General features: G+C 45.7%; 2 protein-coding genes across 4 annotated transcripts; both read right to left on the bottom strand.

The window, feature by feature from the left end:
* Positions 1-3,668: 3,668 nt before the first annotated feature.
* On the bottom strand, positions 3,669-17,050 carry SOAT2 (sterol O-acyltransferase 2). 3 transcript variants are annotated; one of them, XM_072654788.1, is made up of 15 exons: positions 16,284-17,050; positions 15,573-15,628; positions 15,098-15,234; positions 14,868-14,927; positions 14,550-14,657; positions 13,447-13,723; positions 11,510-11,579; positions 10,713-10,797; positions 10,431-10,476; positions 10,079-10,208; positions 9,673-9,770; positions 7,478-7,576; positions 6,084-6,216; positions 4,533-4,678; positions 3,669-4,130 (listed from the first exon to the last, which is right to left on the bottom strand). In XM_072654788.1, exons 2-15 carry the CDS (start codon positions 15,576-15,578, stop codon positions 4,080-4,082), a joined length of 1,446 nt encoding a protein of 481 aa, XP_072510889.1. In that variant the 5' UTR covers positions 15,579-15,628; positions 16,284-17,050; the 3' UTR covers positions 3,669-4,079. The 3 variants fall into 3 exon arrangements, with proteins under 3 accessions (XP_072510889.1, XP_072510887.1, XP_072510888.1); XM_072654786.1 differs by lacking the exon at positions 16,284-17,050 and adding an exon at positions 16,013-16,244; XM_072654787.1 differs by lacking the exons at positions 3,669-4,130; positions 16,284-17,050 and adding an exon at positions 16,013-16,250 and having other exon boundaries at positions 4,587-5,058.
* Positions 17,051-17,142: 92 nt separating this feature from the next.
* IGFBP6 (insulin like growth factor binding protein 6) lies at positions 17,143-22,663 on the bottom strand. Its single transcript, XM_072654789.1, has 4 exons — positions 22,150-22,663; positions 18,741-18,880; positions 18,228-18,347; positions 17,143-17,530 (listed from the first exon to the last, which is right to left on the bottom strand). Exons 1-4 carry the CDS (start codon positions 22,475-22,477, stop codon positions 17,408-17,410), a joined length of 711 nt encoding a protein of 236 aa, XP_072510890.1. The 5' UTR covers positions 22,478-22,663; the 3' UTR covers positions 17,143-17,407.
* Between the last annotated feature and the right edge of the window lie 4,477 nt (positions 22,664-27,140).

Below are 27,140 nucleotides of genomic sequence, written 5' to 3'. Positions count from 1 at the left end.
TCTTTTCTTTGATGTCCTGATTTTCTCTAATAAAGCTAAAATAATTATTTTTCTTATCCTTTGCTTTTCACAAAGTAAAAAAGAATGCATTATGAATAATTATAGAAGTTTCAATCTAAACCATTTAAGTAAGCCATCAATGCATAAAAATGGGAAATAGACAAGGGCGTAGATATGTATCTGCCGCCTTATTCAATCATGCCCCTTTCACACCATATCTTCTGTCTTCCAGTCCCCACCCCTCCCAAATTCCACAGGGGTACACGGGCCTAATAATCTTTAAAAGAAAAACTAAATGGATATAGTGGAAAGCCTATTGCCAGTCAAGGATGGGGAACCTGTGGCTTCAAGACCACATGTGGCCTTCTAGGTCCATGGGTGCAGCCTTTTGACTGAGTCCAAGTTTTACAGAATAACTCCTTTAATTAAGGGGATTTGTTCTATAAAGTTTGGATTTAATCCAAGGGTCAACTTGAGGACCTAGAGGACCACACGTGGCCTCGAGGCAGCAGGTTCCCCACCCTTAGTATGACTTGGAGTTGGATAACCCAAAGAAAAATAAGTATCATCCAAATAGAACAATTAGTTCATTAGTTATGACAATGTTCAAGATGACAAGTTCTTGATGAAGAAAACTAAAGAGGCACATTTTCAAATACCCATAACACTTCTGAGTAAGTATATAAATATATAGATCTGAAATTGGCACATGGATAATACATTGGGTTCCAGAACTTTTTAGCAAGAAGAGAATGGGATGGATTGGTTTTGGACAAATGTATAATGCTTTCCATGATCTCATACTGTTCTCCAGCACAAGGACCAATGTTCAATATGAACATTCTTCCTAAAGCACTGCATGGTTGTGAAACTTGGAATAAAATATCCAGAGAATCAAAGTTATTGGTGACCAAAAGTCTGATGGAGAGTATATATGGTAGGTATCAGTAGGCTGCAGCATATTTCCAATGGTCACTAGACTGCAAGAACTGGCCCCAGAGACCCCATTGAGGAAATTCATGATAAGAAAAAGAGATGGATATATATAAGAGCAAGGATAATAGATGGTCAACCAGAAAATTCCATCGGTACTGATGGAATATAAAAAGTACTAAAGGAAGCTCTGAAGTACATTAGACGGACACTTTGTGGAGAATCTGTGGTTGGTTGGTGGTGGTTGGTTGGTTGTCCTTCATTCTCAAAGAGGATCAAAATGACATTACTATGGTGGAGTCAAGGTACAGTGTATCCAACTGTGACTGATCAGACCAATATGACCTCAGGAGCCTCTACCACAGGTTGGGCACAGTTAGTCCACATTAACATTTGGAGTGGAGATATCTCTAAATTTGCTTTTGAGCTACCGCAGTCCTGCTTTGTTCATAGAGCAGTACCTTCTTTGATGCACCATGGTGGGTGGTCCTTTGCCAGTATCTCCCATTTCACTTGATCAATCCCAAAGGTCTTTGGAGAGACCTTGAGAGTGTCTTTGAGAGTGTCCTTGTATTGCTTCTTCTGACCTCCATGTGAGCACTTGCCTTGTGTGAGTTCTCTGTAAAATAGTCTTTCAGGTAAATGAACATTTGGCTTTAGAACAATGTGGCCAGTCCGTCGGAACTGCTTTCTCTGCAGTAGAGTTTGAATGCTTGACAGTTCAGCTTGAGAAAGGACCTCAATGTCCCATGCCTTATCTTGCCTGGTGATCTTCAGAATCTTTTTTAAGACCATTCAAATGGAAGTGATTCAGTTTCCTGGCGTGGTGTTGGTATATTGTCCATGTTTCACAGCCATACAGCTCTATAGACCTTCAGTTTAGTAGGCGTCTAATATCTTTTCTCCTACACTTTCCTTCAGAGCCTCCTAAACACTGAGCTAGCACTGGAAATACATGGTCAGCCTCCTCATCTATGTGTACATCCCTGGAAAGTATGCTGACAAGGTAAGTGAACTTGTCCACAGCATTCAAAATTTCTCTACTTGCTTCCATGTGTGGATGGAGTGGTGCTGGCTGGTGGAGGACTTGTGTTTTGTTGGTGTTCATTGTTAAGCCAAACTTGGCCAAAGCAGCAGTGGAGCGATCCATCCTCTGTTGCATCACGGCTTCAGGGACTACACTGAGTGCATGGGCAAAAAGGACCCAGGATGAGGACACATGCATGAGCTATGAGCTGCCCTGATGGAAGGAAGACTCAACAATCAGATCGTTGAAAGTAAGAAGACACAGACAAAGGTATACTTCTGGGGACAGCAAGGTGGAATGGTAGATAGGGAGTCCTTAACCTGGAAGTGGAAAAACTTGAGTGCAACTCCTACATAAAGGCATTTATGAATGGTATGACCCTGCCCGAGTCATCTAACCTCTGTTTGTCTCAGTTTGCTCATCTATAAAATGGAAATAATAATATCATCCACTGGGTGATATTATTATATACTCCCAATAACATCACCAAATTCCACTGGTGTTGTGAGAATAAGATTAGATAATATATGCGGAGCTCTTTGCAAATCTTTAAGTGGTACTTCAATATATTAAAAAGTGGTACATCTTTACTAAAGTAGTGCATCAATAGGTATTATTAATATCATAATCATCATCGTCACATCTTTCTGAACCCTCTTAAGAGCTGTATTTTTTCTTGACCAGACCTAGGAATTTTGGCCAACCCACATTCCTAGATGCTCTCTATAATTCAGTGAGTCTGCTTTCTACCCAGTGTTTGGACAAAGGGGATCCTACTCCATGACTGGAGTGAGCTCCACCCCCCTCCCCAGGACATAATAATAACACAAAAAATCATCATCAACAATAATAATAGCATTGAGCTTGGCCTCAGAGTCAGGAAGATCTGGGTTCGAGTCCTGTCTCTGATACATCCAGTCTGTGTGACCCTGGGCAAGTCACTTAACCTCTCACTGCTCTAGGGTACTTTTTAAGAATAGAAGTCGCAGATAAAATGCTGACTGCATTGGTAGAAGAAGTTTCCTCTCCTGAAAGTTCTCTTTGCCACAGATCACAGGTCTACCTCCTATCCATATTATTAATGATAATATCTACAATAATAACTCAAATTTCCACACTGCTTTAAGAGTAGCAAAGCATTATCCCCGTAGTAACACTCGGGTAGGTATTATTCCCATTTTATAGATGAGGAACCCAAGGCTCAAAGAGGGTGGTTCACAGTCAAACAGCTGGTAAACTTGGAACCAAGTCCAGTGTTCATTCTCCTATACCATACTGCCCATCAATCACTCACTAACTCTTTACTGAGTCATATATATATATATATATATATATATATATATATATATATATATATATATATATATACATATACATGTATATGTATGTGTCCACACACATGCACACACACACACACACACACACACACACACACACACACACACACACCCTGCCAGGAAATGGTATCAGGAGTTGGGAGAGCAGACTATGGCTGGGAGCAGAAGGGTCACAGAAATGATGCAGGGGGTAGCACAGTTGTAGGAGTGGGAGAATCTCAGAATGTGTATATATGGGATAAAGGCCAGAGGGGAAGCTGGGGAGCACAGAAGGCAATGGTAACAGGCTCTCATTCATTAAGGCAGCTCCATCTTCATTCCCTCCCAGCCACAGAGCTAACCTGTACACGCAGGGACAATTTTACAATGAATGAGCTCAGAAAGGGAAGTTTATTGTTGGGAGAAGAGGAACAGGAGACAACAAACCCCCTCCCATGTCTTAACCCCCCAATTTATTCAAGTTCCCTCATGCTCTCAAAAGTCCTTCCAAGGGTCCCCCAAGTCTTTTGAACTCTAGAGAGGTGTAGAGTCGGCAGAGTGCTGTGTCTGAAACCTGGGGCAGAGGAAGAGAGAGGGCCTTCCTTTCTATTCAGCTATCTGTACGTCTTCTGGTTTCTTCCCCTGACACCCATGGACAGGTTTCATGTACTCCAGCTGTTTTTTTGCCACTGAAGTGGTACTCAGGATTGTACTGCCTTGGTTCCAAGGGATGGGGCTGAGACTCTGGGAAGTAAAATTCCAGGTCTAGACTTTGGTTGGAGGAGCATGCAGCATGTTGACCTCTACATGCGGCAGGACCAGGATCGTGGGGTAACCAGTCCCCAGAAGGTTGTCTGTTCCAGAGAAGGGAGAGTGTGAGCAAAGTCCTCTTCTACTAGGGATGAGGTGTGGGGTGAATGGCTATGAATGACCCAAAAGAACTTCCACCCTGAAGTAAATTCAGGCTGGCAGTGGGGAGACAGAGACCTCCTCTCCAATATGAAATCCAGTCCTAAGTGTATGAGTTTAGGGGAAAAGGAGTTTCATTGGCCAGAGAGCCAGGGCATGTAGGTAGGGTTAGGCTAGGGGGAGTGGTAGGTCAAAGCATCTAGGAGTAGGGGTGGGAGAAGTAAACTGGCTGGTGAGAAAGATGCCCTGCCATTCACCTAGAATGACAGGCTACATTTGGGACTATCTGAGGGCCTTGGCCTAGGAAGAGAACTGGAAAGGAAGGAACCAGGAAAGCAGTCCCTTACCTGGGACAGTGGGCATTGCTTCCTGGCATACCACTCCTGACAGTACAGGCTGACCATTATTCCCTGGCCAAGGAAAAGCATCGTCCATATGAGGACATTCCACATGGACCCAGTGTGCTGGTCATGCATCAGGAAGTTAAGCATTGCTAGAGAGAAGAGATTAGATGGGTCTGGGATTCCATTCCCCAGTCTTCCCCCTTGCCTTCAGTGTCTCTCCCAGGAATCCCACCTAAGCCTTGGGAATTGGCCCTCCCAAATCATCCCCCAATCATGTCTCTAACTCCTCAAGAAATCTCTTCCTGGCTCCCAGGCACCATCAGAACTCCTCCCCAGCCCAGAGGTATTGCTATGATATCCCTCAATGATTTCTGGGCACCATCTCCCCAAGCTGTTCAAAGATAGTGCTTGGTCTTCCCTCTGCCCCAAGGAACTTTTTCTTGTCTTCAGTCTTTATCCAGGGCATAGCCTGCTAAGAGAGGTACCAGAAGGAGACAACTCATCTCATTTCCCTTCTCTCTTCCCAATGCTGAAAAGAAGTAAGGTTAAGGATTCTCAGCCAAGACATGTCGCATCTAGATGGCACAATGCCTAGAGTCAGAAAGACTCATCTTTCTGAGTTTGAATCCACACTCAGATATTTACTAGCTGTGTGACCCTGGGCAAGTCACTTCACCCTGTTTGCCTCAGCTTCCTTATCTGTCAAATGAGTAGGTGAAGGAAATGGCAAATCACTCTAGTATCTTTGCCAAGAAAACTCCCAATGGAGTCACAAAGAATTGAACATGACTGAATAACAGCTTCTCATCCATCTCACCTTAGCTCTAGATTCTCATGGTATCAAATGGATCATGTCAAATCTAAAGTTTTTAGTCTGGGTGTTATGGTGCCCTTCATTCATCCAATCTGTAAAGACTTAGCCCAACCTCATTTCATGTCCTTGTCAATGGGATCTCTCCAGCTCAGACTTCCATACCTATTTGGGCAAATCTACCTGAACATCTGGGGCAAATAGGTAATGCAGTGGATAGAGCACTGGACCTAGAGTCAGAAAGGCTCATCTTCCTGAGTTTGAATCTATCCTCCATCAAATCTATCTATCCTCAGACATTTAGTAGCTATGTGACCCTGGAAAAGTCACTTCACCCAGTTTGCCTCAGTTTTCTCATCTGTCAAATGAGTTGGAGAAGGATATGGCAAACCACTCCAGTATCCTTGTCAAGAAAACCCTAAATGTGGTCACAAAAAGTCAGACACAACTGAAAAATAACTGAACAAAACCCTGTGCTTCATGCTCTGCCACTCAGAAGCCATCTTTGCCCCAGCCCTGTCTCTCTCTGCCTTCCAAACACAATTTCCTCGTCCAAGAAGCATAGTCTGATTCATTCTCAGTAGAACTGTCCATCCGTGCTACAGTGCCCTTCCAGGATTTGTCTGCTTTTTTCCTCCGCCTTCTTTTCTCCATCCTTGTGTCTGTGCTGGGCCATTGCCAGCCATCCTGACTTTTATCTTGCTACTGGACTCCGATGACTCTAGGAGAGAGTATCTGCTTACCTCCAAAAAGAAAGAGAGTCAGCATTACTGGGTAGAAGAATCCCAGGACAAAGGAAAAGATGTATTCATGGACGACAGCAGAGACCAGGAACACACTGAGCATGGCTGGCCTTCGCACCCTGATGCCCAGCAGCTAAGGGAGGGAGAGAGGGCAGAGGAGAGTGTTCCTCAAGCTGTATTCTGGCTTCTTCCTTTCCCCTGAGCCCTCTCCCCATGAAACCTTCCTAAGGAAGTCAAGAGGCAAAAGGGACGGGGTCTGAAGGACTGGAGCAGAGAGGAGTTTTGGACTCAATCAGAAGAATCTGGTTTTCTGATGTTCATTAGCTATGCAGTCTTAACTCATTTTTCTCCTGGGCCTCAGTTTCCTCAACTCCAAAATCAAGAAATTGGATGCTAGGGTCCATGAACTTTCAAAAAACTTATTCTGGTAACTATTTAAATATAATTGATTTCTTCTGTTCTCCTATATATTTTATTTTATGCATTTAAAAACATTATATGACATATTTATAACAGGTTTTGTTTTTCTTGCCATCTCATTAGATGGGAGATGGGATGGGGGGAGGGACAGAATTTGGAACTGAAAAAAAGAATAAAAAAAACTCTGTGCTTAAAAAATACATTTGGAAAAATATTCTATGAGAAGGGGCCCATTGGCTTCCCCAGCCTGCCAACGGGGTCCAAAGCACACAAAAAAGATTAAGAACTTCTGTAGTAGGCAATCTCTGTTGTCCTAATTTTCTATACTCTCCAGTCCTTTCCAATTCCAGAGACTTGTAAGAGAAGGAAAGGTACAAGTAAAGGACAGGAGGTATATTAGGGGAGGGAGACCTGGCAGGGTAGGGGTGGCCAATGGACTACGAACACAGCCTTCCCTTGTGTAGAGAACTAGAGGAGGGTCCAATTCTGCCTCAGTTTCCTCATCTGTAAAATTAAGGTGCTTTTAAAAAAATAAAAGGAAAGGTTGCACTAGATGACTTTTAAGGTCTCTTCCAGCTCTGACCTTTTATGAGTCTGTTCTAAAACTGAGTTCTCACTCAGGTAGGTCAGGGAGAGAGGTCTGCTGAAGCATAAGATGTTGGATAAATAGTAGCAAAGGGCAAAAAAAGTTAGAAAGCACCAGGAAGTTCCCAACAATTGAGTTTAATGAGAGGAATAAGTTGGAAAAAGACTAGGAGGAGATTCTAGGATCCTAACCCCTACCCCTAACGCTGGAAGGTACCTCAGATGCCCTCATTTTACAGGTGAAGTCTATGAAGTCTAGGAAGGTTATTAAGTGACTTAAGAAGGCCAATCTCATTTCCTGGACACTTGCAGGGAAATCTTCTTGGCTAGGGACATGGAGAGGTTTCTAGGGAGTTCTGGGAACAGGTGGTCTGGGGACTCCCCCTTACCCGAAGTCCATCCTGGTAGATATAGCTGTACAACCAGTCATGGACCACCACATTCCAGGTACGATAGTAGTTAGAGAAGGATGTTGAGTTCCACCAGTCCTGAGGACAAGAGGGCCAGGCTGCTTGGTACTGAGCAGAGAGCTCCTAACACCTTATCCACTCTGCCTTAGCGGTTCTCCACATCCCAGAATCCTCCTTACCCTCCCTTTACTCTCCTCCATCACTGTGTTCCCTCAAAGGTTGTAAATGGGCAAAATTTCACCTTTTTCTGGGATATGCCTCCTGAAGGAACTGACTACCCTCCTGCATTCCTAATTCGTTATCCAAATTGGCTTTTAGAAAAGGATCTCATATCAAAGCATACTATTTTTCACTTTTTGTATTTGTTTTTCCTTTTCTGGGTCTGTGTCTTCTTTCACAAAATGACTAATATAGTAATATGTTTTGCATAATTGAACATGTACAATAACCTATAACAAATTGCTGACAGTCTCAGGGAGGGAGGAGGTGAAAGAGAGAGAGAAAAAATTTGGAACCTAAAATTTTTTTTTAGCTCATGATGGAAAATGCTATCTAGAGAAGGAACTATGGAATCTGAATGCAGATCGAAGCATACTATTTTCTTTCTTGTGGTTTTCCTCTTTTGTTTTGATTTTTCTTTCACAACATGACTAATGTGGAAATATGTGTAATATAATTGTATATGTATGGGCTACATAGGATTACAGACCATCTTGGGAAGGGGAAGGAGGGGAGAAAATGTAGAACTCAAAATTCTATAGAAGAGAATGTTGATAACTAAAAATAAATTTATTAATTTTAAAAAATTGTCTTTACATATAACTGGGGAAAAATAAAGTATTATTTTTTAAAAAAGGATCTGATGAAGAAATTTACACTAAGGTGTCAATGACTGATAAAATTTGATAACAGGATTTTGTATTTTTAATTAAGGTAGTCTTTCTGACTGCTTGGCACTCTATACACTTGATACAGAGTTTGGGGTTCATCTTTCTGAGTTCAAATCCAGCCTGACATTTACTAGCTGTGTGATCCTGGGCAAGGTCATATAAGGACCCTATTTGCCTCAGTTTCCTCATCTGTAAAATGAGCTGGAGAAGGAAATGGCAAATCACTCCAGTATCTCTACCAAGAAGAACGTAATTGAGGTCACAAAGAATCAGACACAACTGAACAACAGCAATTAGGGAGAAAATCTTACTATAGGAAGAGAATAAATTGTTTTTTATGTTGATTTGTATATGTGTCAGAAATTCCCAGATATACTAGAGCTGCCTGGAAAGCTAAGAGGTTAAGGATAATACAGGTGGGATAACTCAGAGACAAGCCTTGAACTTTGGGCTTTCTGAGTTGTGAAGTTTGTCTGAAGAGCTCAACAAGTTTTCAACATTCATTTCCACAAGATTTTGAGTTTCAAATTTTCATCCCATCTCTCCTCTCCCCCCACCCCAAGATGGCATGCATTCTGATCACCTCTTCCCCCAGAATGCTCTCCCTTCTATCACCTACCCACATTCTCTTATCCCCTTTCCCCCGTACTTTCTTGTTGGGTAAGATAGATTTCTATATCCCATTGCCTGTATATCTTATTTCCCAGTTGCATGTAAAAACAATTTTTAACATTTGTTTTTAAAACTTCGAGTTCCAAATTTTTTGCCTTCTTCCCTCTCCACCCACCCTCATCGAGAAGGCAAGCAATTTGATATAGGTTATACATGTGTAGTCATGCAAAACACTTCCATAATAGTCATGTTGTAAAAGACTAACTATATTTCCCTCCATCCTATCCTGCCCTCCATTTATTCTGTTCACTCCTTTGACCCTGTCCCTTTTCAAAAGTATTTGCTTCTGACTACCCCTCCCCCAATCTGCCCTCTCTTCAATCATTCCCTAATCTCTTACCCCCTTCCCCCTACTTTCCTGTAAGATAAGATAAATTCCCATACCCAACTGAGTGTGTATGCTAATCCCTCCTTAAACCAAATCTTATGAGAGTAAGGCTCACTCATTCATTCTCATGGGGGGGGGGGGGGGAGAAAGGAGGTATTTTTGGAGAAAGAGGAACTTTCTAAATTCCTGAAATCATCCCCCTGGGCAACCACCTACTTCATTTCCTGGTGAAGCTTTCTCTTTTCTCTTCATTTCTATTTCCCTTTCCCCTTCTTCCTACCTACCCTGTAGAACATTCGGTCTGCAAACCGTAGCATCTCTGCAAAGGCATTGAGCCAGCAGTGAAGAAAGGCAAAGAAAATGAGCAGCAGCATGAAGATACCTGGGGGTGATGGAGGGGTCCAGGTCAGACTCCTCCCCCCTCTCCCTGGGCCATTCCATCTTCTGAGGTCAGGCCTTGCTCCACCCAGAGTCTCCCTCTGCCTTTAGGCTTCTCATCCTTCCCTTTTCTGGTGGAAGCTCTCTCCTTCACTATCTCCTGCCCAACATTATCTTCTCAGTTTTAAAAACTGCTATTGGCTGCTCACATCCTCCCCCTCTATTCCAGCCAGAGTCTTCCCACTAGGCCGAGAAAAGCATCCTGTATCCCACATCCCATTTCTGCTTCCACTCTCTCTAGAATGGACCCACCAGGCAGTGTGGCATGCAGGATGGAGAGTACCAGGGCTCGGGTGCTGAAGGGCTCACGGCTCATGTTGTCAAAGACGGGTACACAGAGACGGCCAAGGATGAAACAGGCGTAGAACAGACACCCCAGGACCTAGGGAGAGGATGGAGGCCACTACCTTGAGCATCCACCCATCCTGAATATCTATCTCACTTGGACCCCCAACTTCTGAATCCTTCTCCCTGAACTCCCACCTTTCCTTTGCCCAAAGATTCCACTAAGTCTTTTTCCCATCAGATTCCCTATTCACCTCCCCTTCCCCCCAACAATAGGTTCCTTCCCTCCCCCGACCTCCATCCCTTCCCATCCTCTGACCTGGGCAAAGTTCTTGGCCACATAATTCCACCTGATATGGGTTGTCCTGGAGCAGTAATTGGGAGGAATGTCACAGACTCCCCAAAAGGTCTTACTTTTGAACCCCTGGAGTCCCCTTTCCCTCAGTTGTTCAGTTATGGGAGGAGTACCTGAGGGATTGGGATCTGGGACATCTGCTTTCAGGGGCTTCAGGGTAAGGTCAAGGACCCCAGGGAGAAAGGGAAAGCAGAAAGACAAGGCTTTAGGTGGGACTGGGCACTCAAGGTAGGGCAGAAAACTCACCTGGGGTAACTCTCTCTGTATATGAGTGTGGGGCAGAAGAGGAAATAGAGGTAGCTGGAGAAACTGGGAGCTTTGACTCCCTCACCTGTCGTGGTGATGGAGACAGAAGCAAAGTAAAGAAGAAGAAGGAAGGGTCTAGGTTGGGGGTGGAGCAAGAGGGTTTTGGGGACTACTGGATTAATAAGGGGAGAAGGATCAGACTCTGATTGGAGATTCAATAGGAGTTGAGTAAGGGGATTAAGATGAGGAGACAGAGGACACAAGGAATGAGAGGAGAAACTCTCCAGCGATGATGGTTGTAGGGGAAGAATATAAGGAGTAATGTCGGTTCCAAGCCAACAAGCAGCAGGAGATCTTACTTTCATGACCTCTTTGTAATTCCCCTCCACCAGAGGCATTTTATCTTCTAAGGTCAGGTCTGACCCCACCCGGGGCACCCTTCTGTCTTCAGGCTTCCTATCCTTCTTCCTTTTACAGGAAAGCTGTCGCATTTATCATCTCATGCCCAAAGTTATCTTCCTAACAATTCTGACTGTGTCATTTTTTTCACAGGGGCCTTCTGGAGTTAATGCCACCACCTTTATCATTTATCCCAGGGGAAAGAAGGACGGCAGTAATTCTAAGTCAAGGTGGAGGGCTGGTGCCTAATGAGGGAGCAGCAGAGACCATTGTCTGTCTTTGACTTCTTTGTCTACGCAGAGGAGATTGTGGTGAGTAATGAGGAGGATGGGGCAGGAGTTTCAGGGAAATAGGGGGTGTGGGGATTGGAGAGTTGATATTTCTATCAGAGGATTCACCTGCTTTAGCATGGAGGATTGCAGGTATGGCTTCCCTCAGGAAGGAGTAAGTTTTCATCACGAACCGGACCTGGGTGTAAATTGGGAGAGAATCATATTATATTAAAACTGGAAAGAAATGTTACAGCTTGAAGTCAACAAATATTTACTGAACACCTAATGTGTACAAGTCTAGGTACAAGGGATACAAGTCTGGAAAAATAAGGACAATCATCACATAGCACTTTAGTATTTATAGTCATGATAACAATGCTGTGATATAGGTAGTAGGAGTATTGTCCCCACTTTGCAGATGAAGAAACTGAGGCTGAGAGAAGGGAAAGGAGTTGTCCAAAGTCACAAAAGGAATAAGTGGTTCAACCTAAACTAGAACCCAGGCTTTGTGATGCCTAGCCTAGTTCTTCCTACGAGAGGGAAAGTTGATGGGGAGTGGCACTCTCTGATATTAAATGTCAGTATTAAAAGCTCCTTGTGTGCAAATTTTCAAGTTGAAGTAACCCTTAGATTTCATGGCTGGAAAGAATATTGAAGTTTGTCTAGTTCAATCCATTCAGGAAGAAGTGACTTGCCCTGTGCTAGGTCATACAGGTGGGTCAGTGTTGGAGACAGGATTCAGATCTTATCTTGTCAGTCTTCCCAATATATCTCACACTGGGTCCCCCTCTCTTTAGAGGCAGCTTTTGGTGCAGTAGCCCGCAGTCAGGAAGACCTGAGTTCAAATCTGATCTGAGACATGTCCTAGCTGTGTGACCCTAGGCAAGTCACTTAACTTGTTTGCCTCAGTTTCCTCAACTATAAAATGAGCATATTAAGAGCATCCACCTCATATGGATATTGTGAGGATCAAATGAGATAATATTTGAAAAAAAGTGCTTAGCACAATGCTTGGCACATAGTAGGTGCTCTCTATAAATTCTTATTTTCTTTCCCTTCCCTACTCACATGGGCACCATTTTAGTGCACCTATCTCCCAGTCTCTGGCCATAGCCTCCTAATCAATCTTCCTGCCTCAAGTTGTTTTCTCTAGTTCTTCCTCGCAGCTGCCAAGGTGATTTTCCCTATGGTTCAATCTGACTGTGGCATTTTCTTACTCCATACTCCAATAGTCTCAGATTACCTTCAGAGTCTAACCTAAGCTTTTGGGCTTTTTTATAGCTTTCCACACCTCCCAATCTTCCTTTCCACCTTATTGAAACATTACTCCTCTTCCTGTATCCTGGAGCCTGTTTGAATTGACTTTTCTACCATTCCTCATATAGGACACTCCATCACCATCTTTGGCTCTTTGTACTAGCTGTATCCTTTGACTGCACCTTGGTCTCTCAAAAAATTCCTTGTTTCCTTCTATGTGAAATCTTTTCTAGTTCTCACAGCTACTGCTGCCCTCTCCCCCCAAAAACTGATCTTGATTTATTTGTATGTACCTATTGGTGTACATATTTCCAGCCCACCCCTTTACCCCATATAAGCTCCTTAAAGAAAGGATCTGTTTGGCTCTGACACCTAGAACATAGAAGTCCATAATGATTGATTAATAGATTGATTCAAACCCAGGTCCCCTGACACTAAATAAAAAGTGCTCTCCATTTTACCACACTGTTTTAGGCTTATTCTGTGCCTCATAGTACCTAAATCACTCAATGATTCTTGGGGGGAGGACAGGGGCTGAAGATGGCAGAGCACAACAGGTCAGAATTGGGTTCTCCCTAGTCCTACCTGATCCTTCATTAGGCAGCCTCCAGTATCCCTGGATTGCTTGGGCTACCTCAGAATTGACTTCTTTGGAAGACTTCAGTCTGACCCCACTTTCACCCTTCTTCCTTTTCTTTCTCAAGGTTGGCTCCATCCCTTACAGACTTAACTGTCTCTACGAAACCTTACCCACCCATCCAAGTTTCTCCCACTCCACCTCCTTATGCCCCAGGTTCGGCCCCCACCTGCTCAAAGACTAAGATACAGCGGGAGGCAGGAGACAGCTGGTACTCCAGAGCCACGTGGACTGGAAGAACACCCAACACGGCCACTTGGATGGCTAGAAGCCCTGCCCCTAGCACTGCCCCTGCGTACCAGGTCCCCGGGCCTCTGGGTCTAGCCCATAGCCGAAGAGCCTGGTATGGGGCTAGGAGAGTGCATAGGAACATGGGCAGCCAGGTCACCAGGGCCAGGGGCAGCTGTCCAAAGCTGAAGATCAGGAGGTCGAACTCCAGCACTAACCTTGGGGTAGAAAGAGGAAATACAGGGAGGATACACTTTAGTCAACTGCCATGCTTAATTTTCTCCTTTCCTCATTGCCCTGACAGGACCCTCACCCCAGGGACACCCTTCAACTTGCCCCATCATCCTGATCCAACCTGAATGATATGAAATGCCATGTGTTTCATAGGCCCATCCTTTGCCTTAGTGCCACTGATCATTTCTGATTTATCCTATACAGAGCTGGCTTGTTTGCTGTAACTCCCATTAGATTTTAAACTCCTTAAGGGCAGGGATTGTCTTTTGACTTTCTTTTTACTTCTACCTCTTAGTGCAGTGGCTGGCAGTAGGTAATTAGCAAATGCCTATGGATTGACTGACTCAAGTAGGGTCTCTTGGGGGAGGTGGACTTTCCCCAAGAACACTTAGGAAATGATCTATCCAGATGGTGTATTTTTTATCCTCTCCCAGATACCCCCTGCCTAGATACTGATGTTCCTAATGATACCAAATATAGGGCTCTTAGAGCTAATATTTTCCTTATACTGACCCTTTAGCAAAAATGTTATTCTACCCATTTGGGAAATTACATTTAGAAAAATGATAAGTCACATAACTAGTAAGAGTCTGAATTGGAATTTCAACCCAGGCCTCCTGACTTCAACCATCTTTTGGGTTCTCACCTCCCCACCTCCCCAGACTACTTAGCCCTTGTGTTTTCTCTCTCCAGGCAAAACTTGAAAACAGAATGGAACACAGCTGGAGGAAGGAGCTGCCTAAGATGGTTGGTACTGGGGGGAGGGAGCTGTTACCATGGTATAGGCTGTGGTACCCAAAGCACCCATACCTTCCTTCATCAATGAAATCTATGGCCAGTGTGCTGATGATGAAGACACATAGTCCCGCAATGAACATGTGGTAAATGGTTCGAAAATGCTTAACTTCCATCAGCTCACTGGAAGGACCAAAGTTTGTGTGAGGTTAAAGAGTTCAGTGATTGGTCTGTCCAAACCCCTTTCTAACTCAATCATATCTTGTTATCCTGGGAAAACCAAGACTTAAAGCATCTTCCCTGGTCCACCGAAGCCTGGAGGTCAAGATTCCTGGTTTCCATCTGCCCTTATCCCTTCCCCTACCTCTAACTACTGCCTTCACCCTGACTCACTCGAGTAGTGACTTGCGGTGGATGAACACTTTCCGTCTGTCCAGATTTGCTTCCCGGGCTCTGAATGGAGATAGGGAACAGAGAAATTCCAGAGAACAGGGGAGATGCCAGGGGACAGAAGCAAGAAAACTGAGGAGACATTCATTGACGATCTGGGGGAAAGAGCTGGTGGGAAGATGTTTAATGTCCCGGAATGGGAAAGCTTCTGCTGCCCACCTTTTGATCCTTACCTCTTTGGGGATTCCTGGGGTGCTGAGGCTTGGCCCCAGCCCTGAGGTGGGTAGGACTGTACAGTTTCCCACATGGCGCGATCAAATAGCTTAGTCAGCTGCTGGTGGGCTTGCTCCAGCAACTCTGCCTTCACAGCCTGAGGGACTTAGAGCCAGAGTAAGACAGACCACCCCAGATTCCTTCATTTCCTAGTCTTGGACCTTCATTGACTTCTGCTTCCTTAAAGCCTCATTCTGGACCTCCATCCTTGCCCCCCCCCCCTCCTTCTTGACCCTGTGATCCAAACTACAGGGCTGCTTGACCCCACATCCTTACTGACCCTTGACTCATGACTAATTTTTAACTGCAAGACAAGACTTTCACTTCTAACCTGGTCTTCTTATTTCCCTCTTACCTCAGGACCTCTCCAACCGGACCTCTGATTCTGGGACCTTATGTCTGACCTCTAACCCAATTCCCCTCCAGCCCACTCACCTCCATGTGCCTTGTCAATTGTACCAGGTCAGGAATTCCATGTTCTTTGGTACTTTCTAGGAGAGAGGGGGGCCATTGGCCACATCTAAGAGGTGGGAAGTATCTGGACTGTATTGTCTATGACCCTAGGGAGGCCTCAGCTATCTTTTAGAATCCTTTACCCCCAATTTCCCTTCCATAAGAGTTCAGGGCCAGTGACAAAGATGGGATCAGACTAATCAGGCAAACGTTCTGATGTTAGATATTTCTCTTCTCTTGGGCAGACAAGGTCTAAAATTATAGGTTCCATCTAGAACCTCCTGGTCTTCCAGTAGGGAAAAGGACTGACGTGACTCAAGACCTTCTCAACTACACTTTGCTCATTGTCCTCCTCCCCTTCCCCCCTCCCCTCGCCTGTCTCCGTTCCCTGACAGGTCTTCCTGTACTCTCCTGGGACTCACCATTGAGGGGTGAGTTGTCTGCTTGTTTCAATCCTAGCCCCTCTCTCCTCCGAAGCTGGGTCCCATTAGGCTCCATATATGAGCAGATAACTGGCTCCCCTCACAGTACCTGCCCCAGTCAGTGCTTGTGCACTGTGTAACTAGTGTGGACTAAAGTCCTCTCTGGAGGAGGGGGGCCTGCTAGGCCCCTGATAAGGTTATCTTATGAGAATGAGGGTTCCTAAGAATGAACTTTGCACCTGTCAGAGGGATCCAGGAATCCACCCCTCACCTCCAGCTCAGCTTCCTGGCTCTTGCAATTCATCTTACCGCTCTATAGGTTATCCACTGACAATGGTAACTAGGTTGATTGCACAGGATTTTGCCTATCTAGAACTTTTATCAATCTGATGTCCTCTCAGCTGCCTCCCACACCGCAGACTGAAGGTCAAGAAAAGATGGAAAATGTGTTTGTTATCAGTAGGAGGCCAATACCTCTCTCCTTGCTGATTCATGGCCCCCTAGAGGTACCAAGTCTCCCTGCTTAGCTCTGTGGCACTCAAAACATTGAAGATGACATGAATATTTGGATAATCTCGAGGGAAGAGATTGTTCCCTTCTTCCACCCCCTCAAGCAAGTTAAAAGAAGTTACTCAGCTTCTTTTTAAGCACCTGCTAGGGTCCCTGAGGGATCAGGTCCCACTTTCCCTGAGATACTCCTGGAGGAATAAGATTTGATTTTTATTATATTTCTTCCCAGGAAGATCAGTGTAGGAGTTGGAAGAGGTGGTTCTGGAGATTAACTATTAACCTTTCTCTTTCCCCATGGTGTTTAGAGATCAACGTCAGGGACAAAGTCCTCAAAGTAGGATAGAGAACATGACAAAAGGCAGACATTCTTCTCCTCTCTGCTCCCATCTCTCTGCACTGTGGATGGGAGATGTGGTTGGTCTGGAACATCATCAACCACAGGACTTCCAAATATCTCAGGAAGGATGGAGATTAGGAACAGGAAGAGTCTAATGACTGGCTTGGGGACAGGGTAGTAAAAAATTGCAGAGTGAGCTGGAGTGAAGATAGAATAAGCCAGGGGGCTACAGGAAGGTGTGTGAAGGAGAGGAGCAGGGGAAGGAAATAATCACACACAGACACCAAGACCCCAACTCAGCTTTATTAACAACCCAACCCAACACCAACAGCCTTCTCAACTGTCATATAGTTGAGTCACTGACACACAGCCCAACTTGAGGAAGGACCAGGGGGGAGATGGAAATGCTGGGGGAAGGGGGAGGGGGAACCCAGGGCTCTTTTTCCTTGAGTTCTTCATCACTCAATAAATAGCCCACGATGGCACACCCCCCCCCCCCCCAAGATCAGCTCCATCAGTGGCCCCAGCTACTCTTCTCTGCCTCTGCCTCAACCACTGGGGTCAGAAAGGCAGAGGGAGTTTGCATCCGATTCAGAGGGGCCAGTCAGAGGTTGTCCCATTCGGGTTACACACCAACATGGTCCCCTGCGCAGCCCTTGAGATGACCGGCACTGGGTAGAGACACAGAGATGGAATTGAATGGGTCTCACTTCTACAGAGTAGGGTGGCAGGAACTGATTGTCAGTAAGCTAATTTGGGAAAGGAGATGCTAGACTCCTGGTTCTTATTTCAGGCTTTCAAGCAGGGCACAGGGCAGATCTATGAATGGGTATATGTATCTGAGATGTCCCCTTGGTTGCTAGCCTTGACCCACCCATGACTTCTGTTCTTCCGACTCTTGCCTTACTTTCTCCTCACTATCCAAATTCTGTCTATCCTTCAGGACCTTGCTCAAATCTCCTGACCATTCTGATCCCCCCGATGACTGTTCCTTCTTTCTTTCTGCTTAACACCTTCACTAGCCACTTGGTAATTAATAAATACTACCTTGAATTGCTAGTTCTCTTTTCATACCCATATATTCTATACATACATGTACGTGTATATATACATGTATGTATATGTGTATATACACACATGTATTTACGTATATGCACATATACATACATACATATATACATATATGTGTATGTTTAAAATCTATCTCTCCAACTAATTGATAAACTCCTTGGGAGCAACCGTTGTGCCTTGTTCTTTTGTCACATGCCCTCCTTAATACCATACTTTACATGAATAGTAACAGGAACTCAATAAAAGTCTATGGGCTAATTGAAGGACATAGGGAAGGGGATGAAAGTGTGTCCTCACCTGCCGCTTCCTGTAGAAGCCTTTGTGGTCACAGTTGGGCACATAAAGAGTCCGGGCTCCTCGATAGACCTCAGCCTGGAGCTGCTGTAGCACTGTGTCTAGGTGGCGGCGGCATGGACCCTGGGGGAACATGGTCAGTGTAATGGGGGAGAGAGAAGAGGATTCTTAGAACCAGAACTCACATATTCTCTCCTCCCTGACACCCCTGGGTAAGGGAGAGGCTGCAGGCTTGGCTTCCCTCCAGCTCTTCTTTTACTTGCCCCTCTGGCATGGATAGGGCCTCATTCCTTACCAATAAAGAGAATTAGCCAAGCAAGCCTGTGGAAATGGATTTACCAACACCACTGAAGCTTATTCCATTATGGGTTAAGGGGCTGGACCCTTCCAAACTCACAGATGACCCTTGGAGCCCTTCCCTAAGAAGGAGATTCAGGGGTGCTAATTATCTTTCCTTCCACCATTACTTTTCCCCCCCCTTTCCCCACCCCAGCCCTTGTCATCCCCCTTGCCCACCATCTCACTGTCTTGTCCACCCCCAGGACTGGGTCGGGAAGGAGTGGAGGGGGTGCCCACGTTCTTCTCTCGACCTCCACGGTTCACATCCTGCTGTTGGGGGCCCCCTGGGCTGGGCTTGGTTCCCTTAGGACTCTCCCCTGTGGATAGACACGGTGAAGATGGGGAGGTGAGAGGAGGCCCCTTCTCCCAGACTTGGAAAAGAGATGGAGACCCCTATTCCTCAGCTCCCACCTATATGGGGAGAAGAGAAAGGCTTTGGGTTGAGTGTAGGAGTCAGGAATGCTGGGTCTAACACCTCTCTGGGTTTTAATTTCATTTTTCCGATGGTGCTTCATACTATTGGCGTTAACTGCCTTATTAGGCTGCAGTGAGGGGGAAATAAATAGGAACCAATTTTGAAAACTGGAAAGTGCTATAAAAATGTGAGAGATTGTTATTATAATTTCCATGAAATACTCAGAAACTTTTCCCGAGCCAACTAATTTCTTAATGGGCATTCCACAAATGGTCAGAAGGGGGAGTGCCAAGCCCAGGAACTGACGGGGATGCAGCGGGGGAGAAAGGAGGGGGTCAGCGGGGACAGAAAAGGAATGTGTGTCCCCTACCTGACCCTGCTTGTGACTCACCCTGAGGTTTGGTTCCTCTCAGAGAAGTCCAGCAGGGGGTGGGGGAGGGGTCCCTGCTGGATCTCTTTCTGGTCCCTTAGCCCCATCCTGGGGTGGAAGAAGGGTGCGGTAGTTCTAGGATGGGTAGTGTAGGGAGTGCCTTTGGATCTATAGACTTGTTTCTCACCATTGGGAAGGACCCAGGCAAGGGAGTCAGTAGAAAGGGATTTGGGGGATGGGGGTGCTACAGAAGACAAAGAGACAAGGTACTGTGTACTTCTTGGAACTTATCCCAAGTAAAAGAATAACACTCAGCTATACCTCCTCACTAGCTCTAAAAGGTCTCTGTCCCTCTTTATTTATTTATTTATTTAACTTTTAACACTCATTTTCACAAAATTTTGGGTTCAACATTTTCTCCCCTTATGTCCCCTCCCCCCACCCCAAAACACTGAGCATTCTAATTGCCCCTATCACCAATCTGCTCTCTCTTCTATCATCCCTCTCTGCCCTTGTCTCCATCTTCTCTTTTGTCCTGTAGGGCCAAATAACTTTCTATACCCCTTTACCTGTATTTCTTATTTCCTAGTGGCAAGAACAGTACTCGAAAGTTGTTTCTAACACTTTGAGTTTCAACTTCTTTACCTCCCTCCCTCCCCACCCCTTCCCTTTGGAAGGCAAGCAATTCAATATAGGCCAAATCTGTGTAGTTTTGCAAATGACTTCCATAATAGTCGTGTTGTATAAAACTTAACTATATTTCCCTCCATACTATCCTGTCCCCCATTACTTCTATTCTCTCGTTTGATCCTGTCCCTCCCCCTCTTCCCCATGCCCTCCCTTCCATCATCCCCCCCACCCTCTCTGTCCCTCTTGCCCCAAAGAAAATCTATTTCTCTTCTCTGACCTTTCCTCCATCTCTCTGTGACCAATGAGAAAGTCTCCTGTGTAACATCCTCTTTTTCCACCTCCACCAGCTTTAATCTGTAAATCTTTCTTTGTAAATCCCAAAGTTCTTGAACTGCATAACGTAGGTGTTTGGCAAACAGACACCTACCTTTCAACTTCCTTGGTATTCAAATATACCAAACCTCAGTTCAAGTCATGCTGTCAATTCTGAACTGAGCCTGGACATCCTAGACCTCACCAGTTTGGGTCATGAAGCAACTGCAAGCTTTGTCCTACACCCACTACAAGCTCCTCTGTACTTGGAGTGAGGTGAGGGTTTCTTATCTTTTTCTCCATCACTTTCTTGTCCCTCCAGCTTTCTTGGGTTGATGCAATCCTTCTGTCCCACCCCCAACAACCTGGTGATACCTCTGCTCATGTCCTTCTTTCTTTGATGTTTTCTTCTATCCCTTTCTCTTCCAGTCTCTATCCCTTAATGCCCCTTCAAGTTCGGAGTCAACTCTGTCCTCTTCATAAACTGGTGGCCCCTACCTTTCCAGTCATCTCAAAGTTCACTCACAGTCATGTACTTTGATCCTGACACTGACCTCCTTTGCTGTTCCTTGAACAAGATACTCCATGTTCTGACGCTGGGCATTTCCACGACTCTCCTGCTTCATGTCCGCCTCCTAACTTCCCTAGCTTTCTTTAAATCTTGGTTAGAATCTCCCCGCCTAGAAGCTTTTCTTGATCCCCTTTAATGCCGGTGCCTTCCCTTTTCATTATCTCCAATCGATCTTCTTTATATCTTGTCTGTACATACCTGTTTTTGTGTTGTCTCCCCCATTAGTCTGTGAGCTTTGGGGATAACAGGGGCTGTTTTTACCTTTCTTTGCATCTCCTACACCTAGTACAGTGCCTGGCATCTAGTAAGCATTTAAAAAATGCTTGTAGACAGACTGACCTGTGTCCAATGTCGTTAGGTAGGGCTAGCAGGATCAGGGAAACCTGCAGGCTGGGTTTACTCTCCAGGCCATTCCCAAGTGTGTTTCCTTGGGTGCTGGGAATATAGGGACTGCTTTTCTGCTTCTTTTCTTCCAAATCAAGGGTGACTGACTGCCCAGGGAATGGGGAAGAAGAACATTTGTGAATACAGTGGGGATTTCTTCCTCTCCATCCCAGAGAAGTGGAAAGTCAGAGGCAGGAATTTTGGTCCCTTCCCTGGTTCCTGAGTCTTGAGCAACAAGAACTGGACATATTGGGCTGGGATATTGTAGTTACACTCCCAACTCTACCCGCCACCCCAATTTCCCAGTGAAACAACAGGAAAGAAATGAGGGCTCCTGAACTTAAAAAAGGCATTGTGAAACAGGGGATAAAGTGTGGTATCTCAGTCATGGAAGACCTGGGTTCAGATTCCCTTCCTTGCACTTCCTGGCCATCTGACTGGGCAAATCACAACTTTTATTTTCTTGGGGGGGGGGAGGTCTGACAACTTCCTAGGACTTGGGAATTCTGACACCAGGAATTCTCTCATGATAAAGAAATAAAATCCTGAATGTAGTCTCTCTGGGTCACCAAAACTCAAGAACTTTGGACTCTTCTACCCTCCCGCTTACTGCATGGGGACAAGGGAGTAATAGGTAATTGTAGATAATGGTAGTAAGGTGAAGGACCCTGCTTCTTGCAGCTGTAATCTACACCCCTCCACCCCCTCTTTAGCTACATCTCCCTACAGGCTACCTTTGTACTTAGTTTTCCAGCGCTCAGCCTGGGAGGAGGATGTGCTGGGTGGTCGGGCCACGAGGATGGGTGCAAAGAGCTAAGAAGGAGGGAGTACAGTTGTGAGGGGGCAGCTTCTCTCTAGCCCTCCTTAGGGGACTGGGCTCACCCAGGCACCTTAGAGAACTCACCTAATGACCCCCTGGACCTTCGGCAGCGACCCCGGCCAAGCAGCAATGCTCTGAGTGGCGTCTCGTCTTCTTCGGGGGGATGGCATTGGAGCCCTGGGCCACAGTTAGGGGTGTAGACCCCGCACAGTTCCCCCTCTCGCCTAACGCACCCTCCGGCCTCTGCACACCCTTCTGGCTGCGGCTGTACTACCCCTTCCTCCTCCTCCAAGCAGCCCCCAGGGCAGCCCGCCGGCGCCCCCTGCCCACAGTCTGGACACCGTGCCGAGGTACCCAGGCGGGCACCCAGCAGCAGGGGCAGCAGCAGCAACAAGAGCCCGCGGGGGGTCATGGCCTTGCTTTGCACCCCTTCCCACCCTCCTCGAGCAGTCAGAGCGCATCTGCAGGCGCCCGCGGCCCCTCTGCCTTAAGTAGCTGGCCAGCCCCGGGCCGGCCCCTTTAAGAGCCAGGTGAAGGAGGGGGGGCAGGGGCATTCCCCAAACTGGGTGGGACTCGAAAGGCCCCCCCCACCTGGGTACTCCCTCCTCCCCCTTCCCATTCTCTGTTTATTTCCCAAATTGTCCTTTTTTTTTTTGCTTTGTTCCTGGGAATCTCGCCCGGAATTTGGGAACAGGGCAGCTGGTTGTGGGAGTGGGAGGAGGGTGTGGGGGAAGGGGGGCGGGGAATTGGGATGAAGGGGGGAGAACCTGAGAGAGTGCGCGTAGAGAGGGAGAGGAGGGGGATTCAGAGGGAGAGGAAGAAGGGTGAGATGAGAAAGGAGGAGACAGTTGTGGAAATCATAAAAGGGGATATACGGTAGAGATAGGGTTAGGGTTAGACAGGACAGTAGAGGCCAAGGCAGGAATAGGAAAAGCCTGATGTGGATGGAGAATGAAGAGAAAGAAATGTCTAAGCAGGAATGAGAAAAGCTTGGAGGGTAAAGGTTAGGGAAGGAAGAGATAGCAGAGCTGACGGGATCCGGGAAGGAGTGTCCATAAGAAGGAGCTATATTATCTCAGAGAGGGCAGAGGAGAGCTTGTGGAGGATAAAGGGTACAATGCGGACAGTTGTGGGCTGGGGAGGAAGGGTCATCTCATGCAGGGGTTGGGATAGGGCAGTGAGCCAGAGTAAATAGGGCAGGCGGAGAATATGTGGGGGGAGGAGGTTGAGGGAATACCCCAAAGTAGGTGGGTGGGGGCAGCCCTTAAGGGCTGGAGAGAGAAGAGACAGAACCCTGTATCATTCAGTAGAATTGATCTTCCCCTGTATCTGCTCATTACTAGCTCTCCAACATCACTCATTGAACTTTCTACTTCATTTATTTCCCAGGGAACTTTTGGAACCCGATCCATTAGAGATGATTTGTTTTGAGGGAGAGGGTTGGGGCTAGGTCCGATCAGGGCAGGAATTAGTAAAAAAATATATTCTGCCTCAGCTCCGAGATTCACATTCCCTTTTGGACCCCCTCCCCACCCTCTGCTGGCTTCCCTCCTCCCCTCGGATCTCACACATACACACCCTCAGCACTCACTGCTCTGGCCACAGGAAGACAGGATCATTTCCCTCTTCAACCCACACCCTCCCAGATCCTCGTTATGCAATAACCACCTCATTCTTTCCTAAAACAAGGCTCAAGGCTGTGACTAAGTTTAAATTCTGGGCCCTCAAGCAAGAATTGCAGCCAGGACCTTCAAACTATTCCTTAATCACAAAAGAAGCATGAATCCTGCTCCCACCCTTCCTGTGATACAGGGCTACTTAGAGTTTTCAGCTGCAAAGTCTGGGGCAAATTGTAGGACCTGAGGAATAGGAGGCCAGAAGACGGTACTCCATAGGATTAACAAGTTGCAAAGGACCTTAGAGACCCACTAGAGTCTAGTTCAACTCCCTCATTTTAGAAAGAAGGAAACTGAGGTTAGCTCACTTGCCTAAGGTCATACAGAAGCAGAACCAGGATGGAATGTCAGTATGTATTTTGACTGCAGAAGTTTTCCTCTTTCGGCTTTAACCCACGGCCTCAGCAATCCTTAGTGACCTACAAGTGAGCCCAGGTCAACTGCTCAGGAGGCAACAATCACTCACCACCAACCCACCAAAGAGAAACAGCCAATGTCATCAGTTTGGAATTCAGTTCAGTTCAACAAATGGCATTAGCTGAAACATCAGCTTCTCTCATCTATGCCTTCTGCTCTCCCAAGAATTCTTTTATTCCAGGTGTCAGCACTGGAGGAGGGAGGAGCAGCGTTCTTGTCCCTAAATGCTTAACGTTATTTATTTCTGTTTTCCTACGTTCTTGACTCAGGCCTTTCCTCCGGGGTTTCCAGCTCCACCCTCTGGCACTGAGAAAGGGAGAGGGAAAAGAAGTTAGAGGTGGGGTTTGGGGAAGAAATGGCCTTGTCCCCTTTTGGATCCTGACTAAAATTTAAGGGTTTTTTGTTTGTTTGTTTTAGATGTAGGGCTTTGCCCAGAACCACAGACTTGGTTCAATTCTGGGGATTTCTCATAGAAATTTCTCTTTGGATCTTGCCCCTACCATGGAAATGGCAGAACTTGGTCCATGTATAGGTTTCTGTTACAAGAGGAAGAGGGCACTCAGGTCTTCCGTAACCTAACAAGACATGGACTATGGAATAGGCTTTATTTCACGATCTGGAAACCCGAATGATCATAGGAAGTAAATTAGTTCAAGTTCCTCTGTACAGAGGAAGAATTGAAATTCTAGGAGGTTAAATGATTTGTTCAAGGTACTAAGAGACAGGTGGGATTTGAACATAGGCTCTCAAGATTTCAAATCCACTATTTACATTGAACCACTGAGCCTTTCCAAGGGTTCACATCCAACCCCACAAATGATCAAAACAGTTGTGCTTTATTCTCATGTAGACTAGCACCTCTCCTATGGACCTATACAATCCTCCAGATTTATACTGCTACCTTAGGGTTGGGCCCCACCCCCATCCCCCAGAAAGAAAAAGTCCAAAAAGTTGCTAGAGAGTCAAACACTTCTGGGGAGCCCTACCTTCCAGTCAGTTCTCCAGATTTTCAATACAGCTGTGTATGGGGCCTTCTGGAAAGGAATAAGAATCCAAAGTTGATAAAGAGTTGACCTTCCCAACTTAGACAGTCCACACAACTCACAGGACCAGTAAAGTCAAGGTCTGGGCTTTTTGCTCTATATCATGGTTCTACTTCTTAAGGCTTCTTGGCTTTGCTTCAGAATTGGTTCAGGAATACAGAAGCATCCCAGTGATGGAGATCAGGGTTCAGAAACACAGGATCATCACTCCAAGTGATCCAGCAATTCTGTTACAGCTACAGCACAAGCCCAGAAGCAGAGATAAAAACAATACCTGAGCAAAACTTCCAAAAGTTAGGGAAACAAAGAGTGAGGGGAAAACCAGCAGGAGAAGAGAAGCCTAGAGATGCCTGGAACGCGCAAGACTTGGGTCAGAGATTGTTGGAGAATGGGACATTCTTCAGTGGCCACTACCATTTTACCATGGCCACTTTGGGAGCTGAGAGATTCCTTAAGCACAAACTACCTCCCAACCCAACTCAATTGTCATGTAGTAGATTGAAGGCAACTTTCTCTCTCTCTCTCTCTCTCTCTCTCTCTCTCTCTCTCTCTCAGAGAGATAGACAGACAGACAGACAGGGTGGTCTGTAGATACTGGGAGTGGGGATTGGGCTAGGAGCTCTTAGAGCTGGAACCCTCCAGAGCTGAGGGAGAGAGTGTGCCCTAGGGCAAGAGGAGGTCTCAGACTCATACTGGGTCATCCTCAGATCCACAGGAGGGTATTATGAAAGGTATAAGTGCCAACTGGAAATTTTGTCCCCCACTACTCAATCCCAAAGCCCAGTTTTGGGGCAGAGTGAGAAGGAGAAGCAGTGGTGAAGAGTGATTAGGGAGGACTAGATAGTATATGGAAGGAGGAAGTTCATAAGCCATTAACAGCAGCAGTAGTGGTGTGACTCAGATCCCAAGCTCTGAGTAGGGTCTGGTTTCTACCATCTAAACCTAGCTTGCCAAGGAATGACCAAAGCAGGAAACCCAGACCAAAGGGGTGTCAGCACTGGAGCCTATAATTCTGCCAAAATGAACTAACAGCTCTCTGGGTGGCTGAAAGGAACACAATCCAGCAGAAGTCTATTCTTGCTCAGACCCAGACCCAGGTCAAGAATTTGCAGAGCTCTAGTCAAGGGGAGCAGCGATCAGACTTTGCCCTGGATCAGACCACTCACAGAGCGCTGAAAGCTTACAGGTCCCCAGCCTGTGTCTGAGATCTTGGACCCAACTGGACACCCAATACTCAAGAAAGTAACAACTAGAAACAGCCCAGAACATCCCTCCAGAAATCCAGAAGTGTGTCAGCCCTAACATCAAGTCTGAAGTCAGAAAGTATACAAACAAACAAAAGAACACCACTATAATGAATTATTATGGTGGTAGGGATACTTAAGACACAAAATCAGAAGAGAATGACTCTACATCTGCAAACAATGCCTCAGAGAAAAGCACAACTTGGGCACAAGCTTAACTAGGATTCCTGGTAGAGTTGAAGAAAGAGTTAAAAAAAATTTTTTAAATAAGTGGAATGAGAGTCCTGGAGGAAAAATTTGGAAAAGAAATGAGAGTTATGGAGGAAACAATTGGAAAGGGAATTAACAGTTTAGCATAAGAAATATAAAACGTTGCCCAAGCAACAAACTATCTCAAAATTATAATAGATCAAATAGAAGCCAATGACTCCATGAGGCAGAAAGAAATATTAAAATGAAGAGTAGCTGAAAAAGAGAAGAAATATAAATTATCTCTTAGCAAAAACAACTGATCTGGAAAAAAATTGAGGAGAAAAAAATTTGAGTATCTGAGTGGCATGACTGAAAAAAGAGCCTAGACATGATATTTCAGGATATCTTAAAAGAAAACTACCCACATCTTTTAGAATCAGAGGCCAAAGTGGAAATAGAAAGGATCCTAAAAGAAATCTCAAAATGAAAACTCCCAGGAACAT

Source organism: Notamacropus eugenii, chromosome 3 (assembly GCF_028372415.1).
Source record: "Notamacropus eugenii isolate mMacEug1 chromosome 3, mMacEug1.pri_v2, whole genome shotgun sequence".
Lineage (NCBI taxonomy): Eukaryota > Metazoa > Chordata > Mammalia > Diprotodontia > Macropodidae > Notamacropus > Notamacropus eugenii.
The sequence above is the reverse complement of the archived record's forward strand: the minus strand, read 5'-3'. Positions and strand labels throughout refer to the sequence as shown.

What these genes read in the sequence shown, in the direction of transcription:
- SOAT2 (XM_072654786.1), bottom strand. Translation starts at nt 16,088, where the DNA reads ATGGAGCCTAATGGGACCCAGCTTCGGAGGAGAGAGGGGCTAGGATTG. An exon ending in CACCGCAAGTCACTACTCGA is followed by an intron (nt 14,658 to 14,867) that starts GTGAGTCAGGGT and finishes TGGTCCTTCCAG; the next exon opens with TGAGCTGATGGAAGTTAAGC. An exon ending in GACTCTCTTTCTTTTTGGAG is followed by an intron (nt 4,679 to 6,083) that starts GTAAGCAGATAC and finishes TCTTCTCTCTAG; the next exon opens with CAATGCTTAACTTCCTGATG.
- IGFBP6 (XM_072654789.1), bottom strand. Translation starts at nt 22,477, where the DNA reads ATGACCCCCCGCGGGCTCTTGTTGCTGCTGCTGCCCCTGCTGCTGGGT. An exon ending in AAGGTCCAGGGGGTCATTAG is followed by an intron (nt 18,881 to 22,149) that starts GTGAGTTCTCTA and finishes GTCTATCCACAG; the next exon opens with GGGAGAGTCCTAAGGGAACC. An exon ending in GTGGACAAGACAGTGAGATG is followed by an intron (nt 18,348 to 18,740) that starts GTGGGCAAGGGG and finishes ATGTTCCCCCAG; the next exon opens with GGTCCATGCCGCCGCCACCT.